This window comes from Gavia stellata, chromosome 2 (genome assembly GCF_030936135.1).
Source record: "Gavia stellata isolate bGavSte3 chromosome 2, bGavSte3.hap2, whole genome shotgun sequence".
In the NCBI taxonomy this organism is placed as follows: Eukaryota; Metazoa; Chordata; class Aves; order Gaviiformes; family Gaviidae; genus Gavia; species Gavia stellata.
The window spans coordinates 105,114,692-105,132,261 of record NC_082595.1 but is presented as its reverse complement, the minus strand read 5'-3'; the positions used below and the strand labels follow the sequence as shown (position 1 = coordinate 105,132,261).

The following is a 17,570-nucleotide window of genomic DNA, read 5'->3' as shown; positions in this document are numbered from 1 at the left end:
GTTTACAAATTTATATTGAGTTACATTTATTTTTCTAGTTGCAGTTGAATCTCCCTCTCCTCATCAACAATAGGAAAAAGTCTACCATGAAGATTGTAATTTGATAAGATCATGGTACTGAAGTCTATATATGAACTTATACTGATAACAGTGTGTCCTGTAATCATTGGAGGTTTTTAAGAACAGGTTAGAGAAATGTCTGTCAGGAATGATTTAGATATTGTGTAGTTTGTTCTTGCCTGGCAGAGCAGGTGGATTTTTCCAGGTCCCCTCCAACGCTATTTTCTTTGATAGTAAACTATAGCATGATTTTACTTGAAGTGCTTATTTCGCACATCACAGATATTTTAGAAGAATTGTTTAAAATTGAAAGGAACGCTCATAATGGAACCTTGACTTTACTGACTTCTGTGACCAGAACTTCCATTGACTTTTTTCTAGGCTGGATTTCAGCCTTTAGATTTACATTTAAACAGCTTGAAAGAAAGGAAGTGAAAGTTTCTGCCTTCTTACAATTATTATAAAATTATAGTAGATTTCCACTGGAATTCTACTATAATCACCATAGAGAGCAGTAACTAGGTGTTCAGGCCAGGTGGCCAAATAATTGACTTGGCCTGGCGAATACCCTGTTGTTTTCTTCCTTATCAATGAAACATCTTGGCCAAGGTTATTATTTATACACCACTATTGTTTTGTCAACTGTTTGCAAATACTTCAGATAATGAAAATATAGGCTAATTAAGTAGTAGATGAGAAATGGTAGAGTAGTGAGCTCAAATAAAGAATGATGAAATTCTAGTTGTTACTGATACAACATTTTTAAAAAAAATAAAATCCCTTATGTATTAGTGTCTTTCTGAGGCCAGGGTAAGAAGCTGTAAAGTGTATGGGGTGGAGGCATTAATTGCTTTCCCAATATTATAATTAAGTAGGTAAAAAGCTTTACTTTCTTACTCTGCAAAGTTAATCTTATCTGACACCCAATCTAACATCTAAGCAGTTACAAATTTATATACTACAATTTACACTGAGCAAAAAAAATTTTTTAAAATGTTTTTTAAAATGTTAGAGCCTAATTTGAACCCCAAATTTTAATAGCATCAGCATTTCTTCTTTTGCATACTCTTTAGTTTATATCCTGTAGGTTCATCTTTCAGTTTTCTTTATTATGGTTGGTTTTGTAGTTAACTGGTAGATTCAAGAAGCTATCCTAAAATTTTCAGATTTTAATTCATTTGTGTATTTAGATGACTTATAGACCTTGGAGTAGCCATAACAGACCATAGAACTAGATGTGTTAGGTTGTTGGATGATGTGTAAGAAGTTCTGCATGTCTACTATTTTAAGACTGATTTTTTTTTTTTTTTGTGTTAACTGTTGCATATATTTTAGTACTGCTGAAGCTGTCTTACAGGAAATGGATAATATTAACAGCAGGAGAAATAGGCGGTCTGGGGAAGTAGAACGGCTACGAATGTGGACAGACACAGAATTTGTAAGTGTAGAGTGTCTCAGATCTTGAATAAAAGTGATATCAAGGGGGGGAGCGTGTTTGTTTTTGCAATCTCTGTGGATTTGTCTGTAGTTCTGTCACAAGGTTTCAGATCCTCTTCGTGGATAATGTTAAAGACATTTGATAAATTCAGAACAAAATTCATGGATGTATACTTTAATCATGTTTTATTTATTGATGAATTGACTTCCATGCTCTCTTGAGGTACTGTGGTGGTTCTCCTTTGGTTTGAAGCACACTCTGGTAGTCTGAAAACAGGACCAGGGACTATCATCTGCTTTTTCCCCTAAAACAGCTTGATACTGATGTTAACTATGTATTAGATGGACTAGGTACTGAGAGACTTATTTTATCACCTATTAAATGAGACTGCTTTTGTAGTCTTCCTGTGGAGGGCTGTGTTGGAAAAAGACTTTGCGGTTAGGGATTGTGTGGAATTACTTACTGAGCTGTGGGCTATTACTTACTGAGCTGTGGGCTAACACTGTGAGTGACATGGAACAGTACTGATAGGAGTGTATGTGAATTTTATTCCAGGAAAACATGGATATGTATTCTCGAGTGAAAAGAAGAAGGAAATCACTGAGGAGAAATAGCTATGGGATTCAGAACCATCATGAAGTGTCCACAGAAGGGGAAGAAGAAGGTATGGGTTGTAAAGAATTCTAAGAGTTTGTCTGAAATACTTAGAAAACAAAGCTTTCCTTAACACAAGATAGCAATATATTGCACTACAGGAAGTAAGCTGGTTTTGGATCTGGGTTTTGAGTTATTAAATAGACCAATTAACAAGACTACTGCAAATAAGTACACACTGAAGGATTCCTCCTCTTTAGAAGGAGGAGGAGTTTTAGGAGGGATATATACAAATAGTTTTCTTTAAACGAAAGCAAGTTTCTCTGAAAGTAGCAGACCAAACCCTGGTTTCTAAATGTTTATATACTATGTTCCCTTACTCCTGTTTTCTGTAACACTAAGTAATTGGAGCTTTCCTCATATTCCCTGTAACAATCCTCTGGTGCAAGCTGGGATGCGATGCATGTAGTCTACAACTATACATGTTCTAACTGACTCGCTATTTCTCATATACTGGGTGGCAGTTACCAGAAAGAATGTGTAATAGCCAGTTCTGCATCCTTCCTTTGGAGAAGGTGATAATTAAAGTCTCTGTTTTCTATCCATCCGCTGAATTTTGGAAGGCTTGTAGGCACACAACTGTATTTGAAATTCTACCTTCCTTTAAAAATTTGGATGAAACTGGTCAGTGGGTTCAAAAAGTATTGAGAAAGAAGGGCTATGGCTAACGGATGGCATGATCAACAGCATGCTTGTTTTCCTTAAGAAATTGGACTCAAACTTCAGGGATCCATACAGAGTTCAGCATAGTGTGTCTCGATTTTGAACTGAAACTGCTGTAGGAGGTATGGTCTGTCCCAATTAATAAGAATGCAGTCTTAATTCTGAGATCCATGGGTGGAAATACTGATCCTGTTAATAGATGGACCTAGGTGGTACCTTTGTACAGTGTGTTTATTTGCTTTGTGTAAAAATTACATTGTGAATCATAAAGTTGTACTTATTTTCATGCTGTCAAATACTTGATTTTCTGAGGCTCCTATGGGAAAAGAGTGAGAAGAAAGGCATTATTCTTAATTTGAAGGATAACTATTGAAGGAAAAAGATAGTGGATAGAAGTGATATTTGAACTAAAATTAATTTGACTCCATTTATTTTTCGTTCTGTTGCTTTTCCAGAACCTTCTGTGGGAAACTAGAAGGAAGTTTGACAGTGTGCTGTAGATTTATCTTGGTCTTCAAATTTCCAGTGACTTGCCAATGAGTGTTAATTAATAGGAGGGGAATAATTCTCAGTGGCCATTAAAATGTTAATTTTTAGGATGAAGAGAGCTCTGGCATCAAGTAGAAGTGTTCTGAAAATATTTTCTGTCCCCAACAGAGTCTCAGGAAGAAGATGGAGATATGGAAGTAGAAGAGGCTGAGGGAGAAGAAAATGATCGACCATATAATCTCAGACAGAGAAAAACTGTTGAAAGATACCAGGCCCCTCCAATAGGTGAGGAATTAGACAGTGCTCGTGCAGTTCTGCTCTACTGACCTCCAAGAATATCATGGGTGTGGGAAGGGAAAAGTTGGATGACTACTCCTCACTCCTGCCAGAGTTCCCAGGCAGCACTTTGTGACTTCCATCCTGCCTCTGTTTCTGTTCACCATGTCAATAGGACTACTGAGATACAATCTACCAATTTGTCAATGGTAGTGGCATTGCTAGTGCGTGCTGCCTCATTGAACTTTGCAAGTACTGCCATGTACTGGTCTCAGGGTTGGAGGTGAACAGATCAAGAAATAGTTGTCAGAAGTTGAATTCAGAAAGCAGTCTAATAAATTAGGTAATTACATAGAAAAAATAGTTACTGTTATGCCTGCTGTGATAAGCCTAATTCATAACTGTAGATAGATTGCATAGCAATCAATTACCACATTTTGCCTAGATGAGAAGTTTAGAATAGAAGAGTTCAGTTGGAAGGGACCTGCAACGATCAGTTGAGTCCAGCTGCCTGACCGCTTCAGGGCTTGACTGAAAGTTAAAGCGTGTTATTAAGGGCATTGTTCAAATGCCTCTTGAACACTGACAGGCTTGGGGCATCGGCCACCTCTCTAGGAAGGCTGTTCCAGTGTTTGACTACCCTCTCGGTAAAGAAGTGCTTCCTAATGTCAATTCTGAATTTGCCCTGATGCCGCTTTGAACCATTTCCACATGTCCTGTCACTGGATACCAGGGAGAAGAGATCAGCACCTCCATCTCTGCTTCCCATCCTCAGGAAGCTGTAGAGAGCAGTGAGGTTGTCTCAGTCTCCTTTTCTCCAAACTAGACAAACCTGTGTTCTTAGCCATTCCTCACAGGACATACCATCAAGCATCCATACAGGATTCAGTGTAGTGTCTCTTGATTTTGAACCTTTTAATACTTCTGCTTAAAATAATGTATTTTGTGCATATTTGGTTTAGATCAGTGATGTATGCAGTGTGCTATATCTTAAGGCAACTTGGAAATTAAGACTGTGATAGAGAAATGCTGTGGTTTATTTGTTAAGAGAAATTTCAAGACATCCCATATTATCAGCTGTGAAGAGGTTTCTGTATGGAGTTTCAAGTTCTGCAAATAAACTAAAAATGCTAGCGCCCTGGATGAATTATATTCTGTGCCATGATAGCCATAGCTGTGATGATTTGACGAGGCTGAGGGTGGAATTCCCATGACTGTATCAAGCCAAGTACAGTGATAGTGAGATAAAGCATAAGAGGTTTCATTTCCCTCCACCTTGACAGTTTTTTTCTTAATTTGAGCTTTCGGAGAAACCAGTGATAACATTATTGGTAAAGCAATAATCTAGCACTTCTGCGCTGCATTTAGATTAGTTTATTATTCTTTTGTAATTGGTTTGGTGTTACAAACCTGTAACTTCTCTTACTCAGTGCCAGCTCATCAAAAAAAGAGGGAGAATACACTGTTTGATATTCACAGATCTCCTGCAAGAAGAAGCCACATCAGGTAAATGTCAGTCTTTTGGTACTTAGTTGTTTGCTTTCCCTCAGTATATTTCTGTTAGCTTTTGATTTTCAAAACATTCTTGAGTGAGTTGTACAGTTCATTCACGCATGTGCATGGGTCTTGAATTGGATCTTAGGTTCAGAACCTGGTCGGCGTACAAAAATGAATTTCATAGCACTTCGCAATACCAGCAGAAGCTTTGTGATAAACAGAATGGTGCTGCAAGTACTGGAGGGTTGCACATTGCACTGTAGCTTTTTCTGTAAGGGTGTATATTTAGTGTTTAAATCCAAAGCAGCAGTTTAACAAATATCCCATTTCTATTCGACAAAAATAAACAAATCAGGGTAACGTTTTTTTGTTTTCTTCCAGTTCAAATTTCATCCAAGTAATAATAGCAATTTAATAACATACTTACCAAGCATAATTTTTGACTCTTTTGTGTCAAAGAAGTCTGGAATACACCAATTTGTCTTTGAAACTGTCAATAGGCTTTATTTAACAAAATAGATGAGATCAGAGCTTAATACATTTTTTTAAAAATAAACTTACTCAAGACTTCATGAACAGAATCCAAGTAAACGAATACTAGTCTCAGCTGAAACTCTTGTTTTATTGCTCAATTTAATGGGGTAGTGAAAATATGAAAAGTAAGTAACAGCAGAATCTTATGATTCTACAAGTTTCTTTGTAATATAAATAAAAACATTTAATTTTGAAGAGCTTTTTTAAATTTTGCTTAAAGTGCGTATGACATTTTGTTGGATAATCTCAGGACTTGTACTTGCTAGTAAGATACGAAGAGTGTGAAAGCTATTATCCCTTCAGTTTTAGCATGCTCATCGCGCCACTCTCATTTTATCCTTTCTTGTCAGGACACTGTCATAAAAATTCCTCCTAATTGCATGATATTCTCTTTGATACATTTAAATATGTATCTAATTTTTGGTCATTGAACAGTAAAACTGATTAACCATGTTATCCTTCGGCAAAAGACAGCTTGTTAGTGCATTATCATGGTCATACAAATGCTGCAGCTCACTATTTACTAAAAATACATCAATTTTTTTCTAGCAGCTAACTTTTTCATGCAAAAAAGTGCTTTTTTCAAACTGATATCAAACTGAACACCTTTTTGTACAGAAGATGTAATGTACATTCTCTAATATTTCTGAAACACTCAGTTTTCTGAAATACTGTCATACTAAAATAAGAAATGGTTCATACAGTCTTTGAATAGTAATTTTAATTAAATTCAGATCACAAGTTAAACTACAGTACACGTATTTTGTGAAACTGTTCTGCTGTTCAGAATTAATGACCTCATAAAAAGAGACCATATGCTTTAGGAAGTATGGAATTTTTTCAAAGAATATTTAAAGGGGAGGCATCAAACTGAGTAAGGAGATCTATATATTTCTGTTGTATTAGAGGTGGCTAACGTGGTTGGAAGCTTTCCTAAGTACAGTTGCTGCCTGATGAACTTTAGCAGCTTATTGGTTGAATACTCAATCACACTTGCTGAGGTAACATGGACTGGACCACATATCTTACGGGGATCTGTTTTAGTAATGTTCATGTTGAAATCGGATATCCCTCTGACAGTAAAAGATGTTGTTCCCTCCCAGATTATTTTGATACTTAATAAAACTAAAATTTGCATGCATCTTAAACTTGAACAGTACTGTACTTGCTGTTTCAATTTTCTTTTTATAAAAGAAACAAAACATGCCATTCTACTGCAAAAAGGACTGAGTGTTATGTTTATTTTGCCACTTCAATAGGAGAAAGAAGCATGCCATTCACAGCAGTGATACAACCTCTTCAGATGAAGAACGTTTTGAAAGAAGAAAATCTAAAAGCGTGGCCAGAGCAAGAAATAGGTATCAAAACATCCTTGGTCTTTAGGAGGGTTTGACTTTTTATTCATCAGAAAACAAGCAGAACTATTCTATAACGTTCTATCAGTTCTGCAGACTTTTGATTCTGCCTGTAATTACCTGCAGACACAGTTTTTTTGAAGTGTCATGACTAGATAATTAACAATAGTGATAAAAAGATGGAAAGATAAGAATATCTGTTTGATTCAGTTGGGTTGTGAGACAAACAACTTCTGTCGGTAAAAACAGATTTTTATTCTTGGTGTTACTTGGTCCCAGTTAGTTCAGTTGTACTCCCAATACTAGCTCTTATTCTTCTCTCTTCCTGTTGTGTAACAATATGTGCATTCTACACACCCAACACATATTTTTTTTGACCTTACATTTATTCACCAGTTATCTAAACATGGAAGGTCTATAAGGTATATTAGTAAATTTACTTACTGCCACAGATACAATACATTGGTTGGAAAACTGAACAGAAAAAAGAAGTGTTTTCTCATCTTTCTTTTTCCGCCTCTTCCTGTCTGCCACACGATTCCTTTTTCCAACCTGAGAAATTCCAAAGATGTACAACTACCAAAAGTGTAGTTCCAAGTGTAACCTGCATCTTATTGGTACCCTTCTTCCACCTTTTAATTGTATTTGACCTGATGTAATATCTGTGTAGGGGCTTAAAGCTTCTTTGAATACAAAGCTTCTTAGGAAGCTGGAACAGGTGGATGTGAGTTATGGCTGCAAGAAATATTTTTTATTTCCTTTCTTTGGACTCTAATGAGCTATATTTTTTTAAAATTTGTTTTCCTTGTACTGTTAATCCTTTTCTTACCATACTGAACTTACGTAGTTCATCACTGCCATTTGAGTGTGTCCTGTTATTTTGGTCAACGTTGTTTCCTCTGTGTTTAATCAAAATAGTCTGTCCAGCCTGGTTCTCCAGTTTGAAGTATCTGTATGGAAGCATAAAGCTATCTTTATGTTTAAGGAACTTCCAGATATACAAGAATAATTACCACAATAAAAAGGTTAGTTTTGATTACCTTATCAATCCAGGAAGGTCATCTCTTCAGGTAGCAGAAGGCATTTAATCTCTTGTTTCTTCCCATTCCAGCAAAATGACCAAACCAGAACAGTATTTATTTGGTGGGTTTTTTGTGTTGTTGAGCAGGTGCCTGCCTTTAAACTTCAGAGCAGAAGACTTAGCTAGTGGAATCCTGCGAGAACGTGTGAAAGTTGGGGCAAGTTTGGCTGATGTTGACCCTATGATTGTTGATAAATCGGTAGGTTTTGTTAAAACTTTTTATTTTCCTTCCCCCAAGTATGCATAAGCAGAATTCACCATGGCCTCTCATTAGAGTTGAAGTAAATTCATAATAAACTCACTGATCTTTTTTGACTGTTTCTAAAGCTGTTTTCTGTTTATTCCTTTGGGCTACAAAGCACTTGCTTTTGGCCTGTAGGTAATCAACAGGCTGCATACATACTGTAAATAAGCCAAAATATCAATTGCCCAACTATATTTCTTTGTTTACAGTCAGTTTGCGATTACTTATAATAGTAGAAACTGGGATATGCTGAGCAGTGCAGAAAACAGAAGTACTGACCACCTGGGTTGGTTAGCTTGATTCTAGCCAATGTGGGTCCTGTGCCTACTGAGAAACAGTGATGCACATTAGCTTATGGTGTGTGTTGTGCAGAAGCTGCTGAATTATTACTACAGCTGAACCATTGTCTAGAAGTACTTTGACTATATTCATGTTATGCTGTGCCTGAGCTTAAAAATGTTCTCAGACTTAGGCTGGATCTCTGTAGATGTCCAGGCATCCCTGGCACAGTTAACTTGTGAACCAGATAAACCTCGTGGGCAGCCAAGAGTTGACTTTCTCAACTTTTTTTACACTTTCAAAATTCAGGGAACTGCTGTTGACCAATGCAATGTTGTTTGTAATTTGTTTTCAAATATGTTGTATTATAAGTAAAAGTGCTTTTGTGGAAGGCTGTTACAATATGTGCTTTGTGTGCTTTATTTTTTTTTCCAAGGTGCGTTTTGATAGTATAGGGGGATTGAGCCATCATATCCTTGCACTTAAGGAAATGGTAGTGTTTCCTCTTCTCTATCCAGAAATATTTGAAAAATTCAAAATTCAGCCACCAAGGTAGGTGTATTTACTGTTATTGTTGTATTTTATTTTATTAAGCTCTGAAAAATGCTTCACTTGAAAACACACATAGGAGATTGATTCTTTCTCTGAAGAGTTTACAGTTCAAATAGACTTAAGTGTTTGCTACCCCACTTGTCTATCAGAGTGTAATAAGCGGGATAAAGAGTTACAAAAATCTAGTTTATTTTTCTTGTGGTAGGAAGGTAAACTTCGTGATTTGGTCAAAGAAAGAATTCTCAAGTGTTCTATTTAGTTGTACCTTGCCTTTTTTTCCATTATGTTATCAAATATTTTACTATATCAAGCTAAATGTTGATGTTTCTTTTATAGAATTATTCTTGATAATGTTATATTATGGTTTTAGTAGTTATTAATCAGGCATCTTGGTGTGTGATTTAAATGGGTGCACATAATCTAAAGTAAATTGAACATTTTGGGATATTTTTGTCATTTAAAGCAAGTACGTCTCTCCAAAGAAGTAACAAACACTGATTAAAGTATTACCTAAGATTTAATATTTGAGCAGGTATTTAACTAGTGTGAAACAATCGTTTGGAAGCTTAATAGGCCTTTGATTAATGTTCTCTACAAAGCAAAGATTTACTGATTTGAAAGCATAAAACAAACTTAGGTTTTATGAAGTCATGTTGAATATGCTAAATAATAATACTAGAACTTAAGTCTGTCTTCTTCAGGCTCCCTATCTTTATTATAAAATTTGACTTGGAGTTTTTCAGGAGACCTAAAATAAGTTTGTGACTGTGTTGATCCGTTTTTCTTCAGGGGCTGTTTATTCTATGGTCCTCCTGGAACAGGTAAAACCTTGGTAGCTAGAGCTCTAGCTAATGAATGCAGTCAAGGAGACAAAAAGGTGGCTTTCTTTATGAGGAAAGGAGCAGACTGTCTCAGTAAGTGGGTTGGTGAATCTGAACGTCAGCTTCGACTCCTTTTTGATCAGGTTAGAAGAAAATACATATTTTTTGTATAATTTCTGTATGTTGGGTTTGTTTGTGTTTTAGGCAGCCAAAGTTATTTGCAATTGAAACTAAATAACTGTAAATTTTCGTAGCTTGAGCAGGATTTGTCCAAACTATATATTTAGATGAAAAAATAGAAGAACGCTGACAACAGTTTTTCTTGCTCTGAAAACTGAGAGGAAGAAGTCTCTTGACTTGTACATTAATGAAGCAGACAAAGTAGTTTAGGTACAAACTGAAAAAAATATTTAAATCAGTGAGTTTGAGTTTGACTAGCGTGTTCAAGGTAAATGCTACATAGAGGAGGATGCAGGATTGCATCGGTTGTGTGTATATTTTACTGTCCTTATTTGGCTTGGAAGATGATGGACAGAAGAGAGAGTCACATGAAGCAGTGAAACACAGTTGTTAAACAAAAGCTGTTTTCAGACACAGATGTCTAAACAAACAGATTATGAGCAGATAAGATGCTGTTTTCTATAACTGAGTAGAAGGTGTCTCAGTTTGTCTTTAATCTTTCCAACACACAGTAAAACTGATACACTGGTGCCATCTTGCTTATTCAAAGGACAATGCAGTCTTTTTTGCTTTTGTCTGAAACAGTACTGTAGTTGAAGATTCAGTTGTATTTTCAGACTATGCACTTTTTAACAAAGGTGTCTCAATATATGGGTTAGTTTAGCATGTTAATGCTTTGTAATAAAAACAAACTGTTTTCAACGTTGATGGATAAATTATGAATTAACAATGAATTCAATTTTTTTTGCATACCAGGCATACTTGATGAGACCCTCTATAATCTTTTTTGATGAAATAGATGGCTTGGCTCCAGTTCGTTCTAGTAGACAAGATCAGATTCACAGGTAATATTTCTCATATGCTACCATTATCTTGGTATATGCTACATGATCTTGATAAACTCTTAAGTGAAATTTTACTCAGTTCCCAAGAAAGGTTTTTACTTTTGCTTAAGCCCACTTACACTAGAAAGGACAGATTATTGCATTTTTTTGGTGTCGGAAGTCATCTTTTCAGTTCTTCAGACAGACTGTAATTTGCTGAGAATCGAATTGTAATGGAGGTTACCCTTCAGCCCCATTATTAACTTCAAGATTTCCACAGCCTATCTTTTGATTGCTGGTTTTGTACTGTAAACAGATTGTCTGTTACCAAGCCAATAGAATAACGAGTTGAAAAAAATTGTATTCTAAAATGATGAATTGTAATGTTTTATGAATGAACTGGACACCCTTATAATTTTGATTGTGGATGGCGTGGTGTGTAAACTTCTCTTGAGTTGCTATTATGTCATTTTTTTAAAACGGTTTTTGCAACAATTTACTGCTGCCTGAAATTTTTCCTGGCTGCCTTCAATCTCTGTTTTGCTGTGCTTTTTATGGCAATGCTCATTCTATAGGTGGAGGCATTTGTGTGTATATCTCCCCCTGCTCAACTGAGGGGGCTAGGAGGGAAATTTTGGGGCCAGCAGACTAGGAGGTTATGGGAACATGTGGCTTTGTCTTGATGCACCTTTCTTCTGCCTGGTGCTTCAATTGCTCTAAACAGGACAATGCAAACACTCTTAATGGAAGAAAACTTTTCAGAGCTGCAGTAAATGGCTCCCTGAGCTCACATTCCCCAAAACTTTTAAAGGAGGAAGTTTGAATTTGATGTAATCCTTACTGGAGTCATAAAACTAAGTATAATACAGATGATATCAAAAGTTTCCTTCTTGTTTTGAGACTTGAAACAGTTATGCAACTTCTTTTTTTAACTTGGCTTTTTTGGTTTGAACTTATGGATGTTGCAGTTGAAAAAGTAAAAATTCTTGCTGTGTTCCCTGTGCATTCTTTTTTTGAAAACTCTAGCTCTATAGTGTCTACTCTTCTTGCCCTCATGGATGGACTGGATAATAGAGGTGAAATAGTTGTTATTGGTGCTACAAACAGACTGGATTCTATAGATCCTGCACTCAGGAGACCTGGTCGCTTTGACAGGGAATTTCTTTTCAACTTGCCCGATCAAAAGGTAAAACTTACAAAGGAGATTTATTAATAAATGTTTCTAGTAGATTAAACATTTGAATGTCTGACAACCAAGCTTATGAAATAAAAATATGCATTCTTACTTTTAAGAATGTTTAATTTTAGGAAGACATTTTTAGTAAAAACACATAGTATACATAAAGTTGTACTGAACTTCAAATCTTCAGACTATAGTTAAAACTAAACAGAGAGGTAAATTGTTTGCATTAAACTGAATTGCTTATCTAAAAACTGTGGTTTTGTATGGATTTGTATAATGACCCCTAACTATTGGGGTTTATGGTAAGAGAAAATAGCTTTCTTATCATGTAGACTGCTAAGCACATAAAAATTGTACATGCAAAGCCAGATATTATCTTGGCAACAGGAACATTTCAGTTCCTTGTTCTAGACTTCTGTAAACTCAGCTATAATATTTAATGAATTTATACTTAAAATTAAATTTACTTTGCATATTGATAGGTGTATTTGGATTCTCTAGAATTTTAAAATGAAATACTTCTGGAATTCATGTGTATGTACTGTGCTACTCAGCAATAAATGAATTGGTGAGGCATTTGACAGTAGAAGCTGTTAATCATAGGTGCAGCAATTAAAAATTAAAATATAAAATTATGATAATTCCTAATAGAACATGAGTTTTGATCAGTTTGTGTATAATAATGTTGTTGATTTAAACAGCAATTAAAATGTGTAACTGGTATAATGAAAAAATTATTGCTTATACATGAAATTAAAAAAGAAGGAAAAACTTGTGCTCTTGAGACTTTTGAGTCCTAACTTCTATCTTATGCATCTCAGTGACATATCAAAACCAGGTAAAAAAACTTTATATTTTCACATGGATAAATAATATTTTTGTCTAAAATCTTATGACATGGATTTGGCTTGTTAATTTTGTTCTCTTTTTTTTTTTCTTCTTTTATTTATTTAATTTTTTTAAATCAGGCACGAAAGCACATTTTACAAATTCATACCAGGGATTGGAACCCTAAATTATCAGATCCTTTCTTAGGCGAACTGGCTGAAAAATGTGTTGGTGAGTGTTATGATGGTAGTATTTTTACTATAGATGCTTTCTCTTCTGTGTAAAACTTTGAAGGTATGTTAAATGTATCAGGATATTTTATTATTTTTACCTTTCTAAACTTCTGTACTTTCAACAACATTTTTTTTGTAATAACAAAATGTGCTTCTGCCTTACTAAAACACAAAATGAGTAGCTAGTAGTTGTTTGAAAATACAATCCATGTTTCCTTTCTGTAACATCACTGTCCTTATATAGGATGCATACACTCAAAGAGAAGCAAAATGAAGTGGGAATTGGAATCTTTAGGAAGACTTCCTATTAAATTAGTATATTACAGAAGAGATAGGGAGACTTGGGGATTTTTTTCTACTTATGGAGGGAAAAAAATCGGTACTTGTGTGGGTTGGGGTTTTTTTTTTTTGTTTTTGTATTTACTGACTGGCATGCTCTCCTCTGACAGAAATCCAACAAACTAACCAGCCTTTCTAAAGATGAATTTTTTTCCAGATTGCTAGCACAGAACAACCTCAAAGTTTAGATATAGGCAGGGGGGAAAAAAAGCACCACACCATGAATACATTAAATATACCTTTGGAGCACCCAAAGACCTGCTGTACTGAATGGAGGACGGTTGTTCAAGATAAACCTGCTCCTTAAAAGCTAATCAGAAATAAACCCAAATATTTTCATTGGGTTTGAGAGAATTTAATAGAGGAAATGACCCTAAAACACGCACCACAATCTCTTCTCAACAATTTGTCATGCAAAGATACATCCTCTGTCAGTCATCTGCTTGGACAAACACTGAAGTTCTCAGAAAAAGGACAGTTTCAAGTATCTGTGCATTGGAATCCATCATCAGAGAAATACAAACCTCAAATTGAACATCAGTCCATTCAGACAGCTACAGTACATCCGAATTATCCTCTTCAACCACAGGGACATCTATCATCGAAGCAGCATCCCTCCGCTTTTGATGCACAAAGACCTCAACATGTTCTGGTGAGGAGAAAACATAACTATCCAGCAAACTCCAGTTTAAGCTTTGCCGGGTATAAGACAGCATGTGCCAAACCCATTTCATGTAAATTCTGCTTGATTTGTGCAAAGATGTGGTGCTGCTTAGTGGGAGAGAGGGGAATAGATGGGATAAATCCCCGTTGTTTCTTTGAAAATTCACCATATTTTTGCATTGAGAACACAATTATGTATTTTAAAATTTCAGACCGTAGGGAAAGCTATTTGTACGTTTGATTGGAAGACATTCTTTGTGCTCAAAAAAGCCTGTCAGTTCTGTGGAAAAGTCAGCTAAGAAAAAGAAATACCCTTTCCTGTTTTCTTTGGCTTTCCTACTGTCCAACTACTGTGCACTTGGTTGTCTCCATTCTTTATCTTGGAATTTAAATGTTTCCATACATCCAAGATTAAAACCTTTTGACTATTACAAGGACTTTTTAAAACAGCTGAAGTAAGACTGGTTTATCTTCTTCGTCTTGAGATTGCCTCATCATTTCTATAAGTGAAATCTGCAGCAACTAATTATTTAAACAGACTTTCCAGATTCTTTGTGGCCATTGCAAATCGGACTCATTGGTGTACTTTTCACATTGATACAGTATATACTTTGCTATTTCCTCTTGTGTGCAGGTTTTCTTTTTTAAAAAAAAACAAAACACCAAAAACCCCCAAACCCAATACCCACTCTTCCCCAAGTAAAAGCTGTCTGGACTCGACATGCTTTTCACACAGCAGTGTTTATACCTCTCTTCAGTTCAGCAAACTTGGCAACACTTAACTACAAGCGTATGGATCCTAATGAAGAAAACTGCTGAAATACTACTAAAGTAAATGACTTTGGGGAAGCAGGTGTATGTGCGACTCAGAACTTTTTAAGATCCAGGGGTGTAATTATAAGGAAATTAGAAGGAAAAAGCCCCAGGACTTGCAAAAAATAGGTTATTTCCTGAGGGTTGATTTTTGTCCCAGGTGTTATGGATTACATACCTTTTAGGAAGTTTCTATGTATGTGAGAATTAAAGAGCCCACTTCAGTGAATGGCCACATGACTGCAATGTGTGAGACAAAGTGAAGCAGCTTGGGGAGAGCATGGAATTGCTCAGAAGACCACACACTGATGTCTTATTAGTACCTTCCATAAACACAAGTAATTATTATGTTTTTTTCTCCTTACTGGAGATGAGCCCCAGATATCCTGAACTTTATAAATCCTTTCTTATCTCTTGTGCTTACTACATTGCTCTGAATGATAACTTTCTGTAGGTAGAGAGACTGTTACCTATTAACTTATTCTTGTAGGAAACAAAACACATTAGCAACTGAAAAAGTGTGAATTCCTCCATCTGTCATCTTGCAGATGAATCTTTTTACAATGTAATAAGCGTTGTTTAAATAATGTTAAATAGAATTGTAAAGTAGCAAGCCATCAAGCTCAAGATGCTTGTTAAAAATTCTCTTATTCTGTGCTTATTATTTCAGGAGCATTTTGTGGCAAGATGATATCTTGTTAGATTTTTCATTCCCATCCTACTGTAATGATGGAGGGGGAAGGTTTGGCATTAGTTCATGTTTTCCACAGTTTTTTAAAAAAACATAGTAATTTTTCATTTCTGTCATCAGGCTGAGTTGTTCGCTAACTGCCTTTCCCTGCAGTCCATTTTAGGAGTTGTAGGGAGTCGCATGACATAAATTGCGAGAGGTGGTCAAGGTTGTTCATCTAAACGTTTCACCCAGTTCAGTAGCAATTTGTTGTAGGTTTTTGGGGTGGATATTAGGCAGAAGAAATTTTAAAGAGGACATATTTTCTGCAGAGTAGAGATGGGAGAGTATGACTTTAAAATTTCAGTGATCAAAGTGCATTCTTTGGAAACCTACGTGGGAATGCACTTGTTTGCTGTCCTGCTCTTTGAAAGTTGTACTTTGAAAATGTTTAGCAGAGTGTGGTAATGATGGGTAGAACAAAATGGGGGCCTATTGACAGGAATAATTGTTTAGTGCTAAGTTAAGGTGTGCCAGTACATTTTGCCTGCCAAATTGAACATCCTTTGTGAGATGCTTCAAAAATGGAAGCAAATGCACTGAACCTTGGTTTTATATTACAGTGTCAATTTGGGCAAAAGTAAATTCAGGTTATTTACTGTTGGCATGATAGATTTTATTTTGCTTTGACAATACTTTATTCATATTTTTCTTCCTCTTAATCAGTGTGCACTTACTTCTTAGAAATAAAAAGCGCTTTAATCTTTCACAAGATACAGGATTTTTGCAGTTTTCCTGTCGCTGAAATGGATGTACAGTATGCACAAGAGTCCCTCAAAACGAGACACCAATTATTAGTCTTCAAATGTCATTGCTCCTGAGAAATGAGAAGTAGAAATGGAGACTAATTGTGTATCTGATCACCTGAGAATTTAATTTTAAAAATAGGCTACAGGCTATTATTTCCTAATTTTGCAATTCTTTGGAGATGTACAAGCGGTGATTAAAATGACTGTTAGAAAGTGATATTACAGCATTTATTAATAGAAAAATTGCAAAGGATATAGCTCCTGAGCTGCTGAATCTTTCGTCACGAAGAAACTAAACTAGTTTTTAAGGTAACAGTCATTCAGGGTGCTATATATCATAGAATGGTTTGGGTTGGAAGGGACCTTTAAGATCATCTAGTTCCAACCCCCCTGCCATGGGCAGGGGCATCTTCCGCTAGACCAGGTTGCTCAAAGCCCTGTCCAACCTGGCCTTGAACACTTCCAGGGTTGGGGCATCCACAGCTTCTCTGGGCAACCTGTTCCAGTGCCTCACCACCCTCATGGTGAAGAATTTCTTCCTGGTATCTAATCTAAATCTACTCCCTTTCAGTTTAAAGCCATTACCCCTTGTCCTATCACTTAAATGCCCTTGTAAAAATATCTCTAGCACATCTTTGATTTAAGCTTTGGTTTAGTGCTGTCCAAAATTTTTTGTTCAATCCAGTATGCTTGTTAAATGGGAATGTGATACCTGATACTGAAAGAACAAAGCAGAATTTAGAGGAAAAACCTTAGTTTTGATTTCTCTGATGCAGCTGTAGCTACTGTCTAGTGGGTTCACATGGTTGATGGAGCGTTGCCTGCATGGTTTTGATTTCATGGTGGGGGTTGATTAAAAAAAAAAAAAAAAAAAAACCCACAAAAAACCTCAGTGCTGAAAATAACTAGTTGCCTATTGATTAATATAGTGGATGTATTTGAACATATTTCAAATGTCACATGTATTTATTTCAAGGTAAGTTCTGAATGTGAATTGCTACATACTTTTTAGATAAGTCACATGGTGTGCTCATCAAACTTACACATTTATAGCTACTAGCCTCTTTGTAAAATTGGAAAGCTTA

At 35.8% G+C, this 17,570-nt stretch overlaps 1 protein-coding gene across 3 annotated transcripts in view; it reads left to right on the top strand.

The window, feature by feature from the left end:
* ATAD2B (ATPase family AAA domain containing 2B) overlaps nucleotides 1-17,570 on the top strand; it is a 74,862-nt gene that overhangs the window by 18,821 nt on the left and 38,471 nt on the right. For all 3 annotated transcript variants that reach the window (XM_059832451.1, XM_059832443.1, XM_059832456.1), the window contains 11 exons: nucleotides 1,396-1,498; nucleotides 2,054-2,162; nucleotides 3,473-3,589; nucleotides 5,011-5,086; nucleotides 6,871-6,969; nucleotides 8,135-8,246; nucleotides 9,007-9,122; nucleotides 9,912-10,086; nucleotides 10,880-10,968; nucleotides 11,974-12,133; nucleotides 13,099-13,189. In XM_059832451.1, coding sequence (XP_059688434.1) covers nucleotides 1,396-1,498; nucleotides 2,054-2,162; nucleotides 3,473-3,589; nucleotides 5,011-5,086; nucleotides 6,871-6,969; nucleotides 8,135-8,246; nucleotides 9,007-9,122; nucleotides 9,912-10,086; nucleotides 10,880-10,968; nucleotides 11,974-12,133; nucleotides 13,099-13,189 — 1,247 coding nt within the window. The remainder of the gene's footprint in view (nucleotides 1-1,395; nucleotides 1,499-2,053; nucleotides 2,163-3,472; nucleotides 3,590-5,010; nucleotides 5,087-6,870; nucleotides 6,970-8,134; nucleotides 8,247-9,006; nucleotides 9,123-9,911; nucleotides 10,087-10,879; nucleotides 10,969-11,973; nucleotides 12,134-13,098; nucleotides 13,190-17,570) is intronic.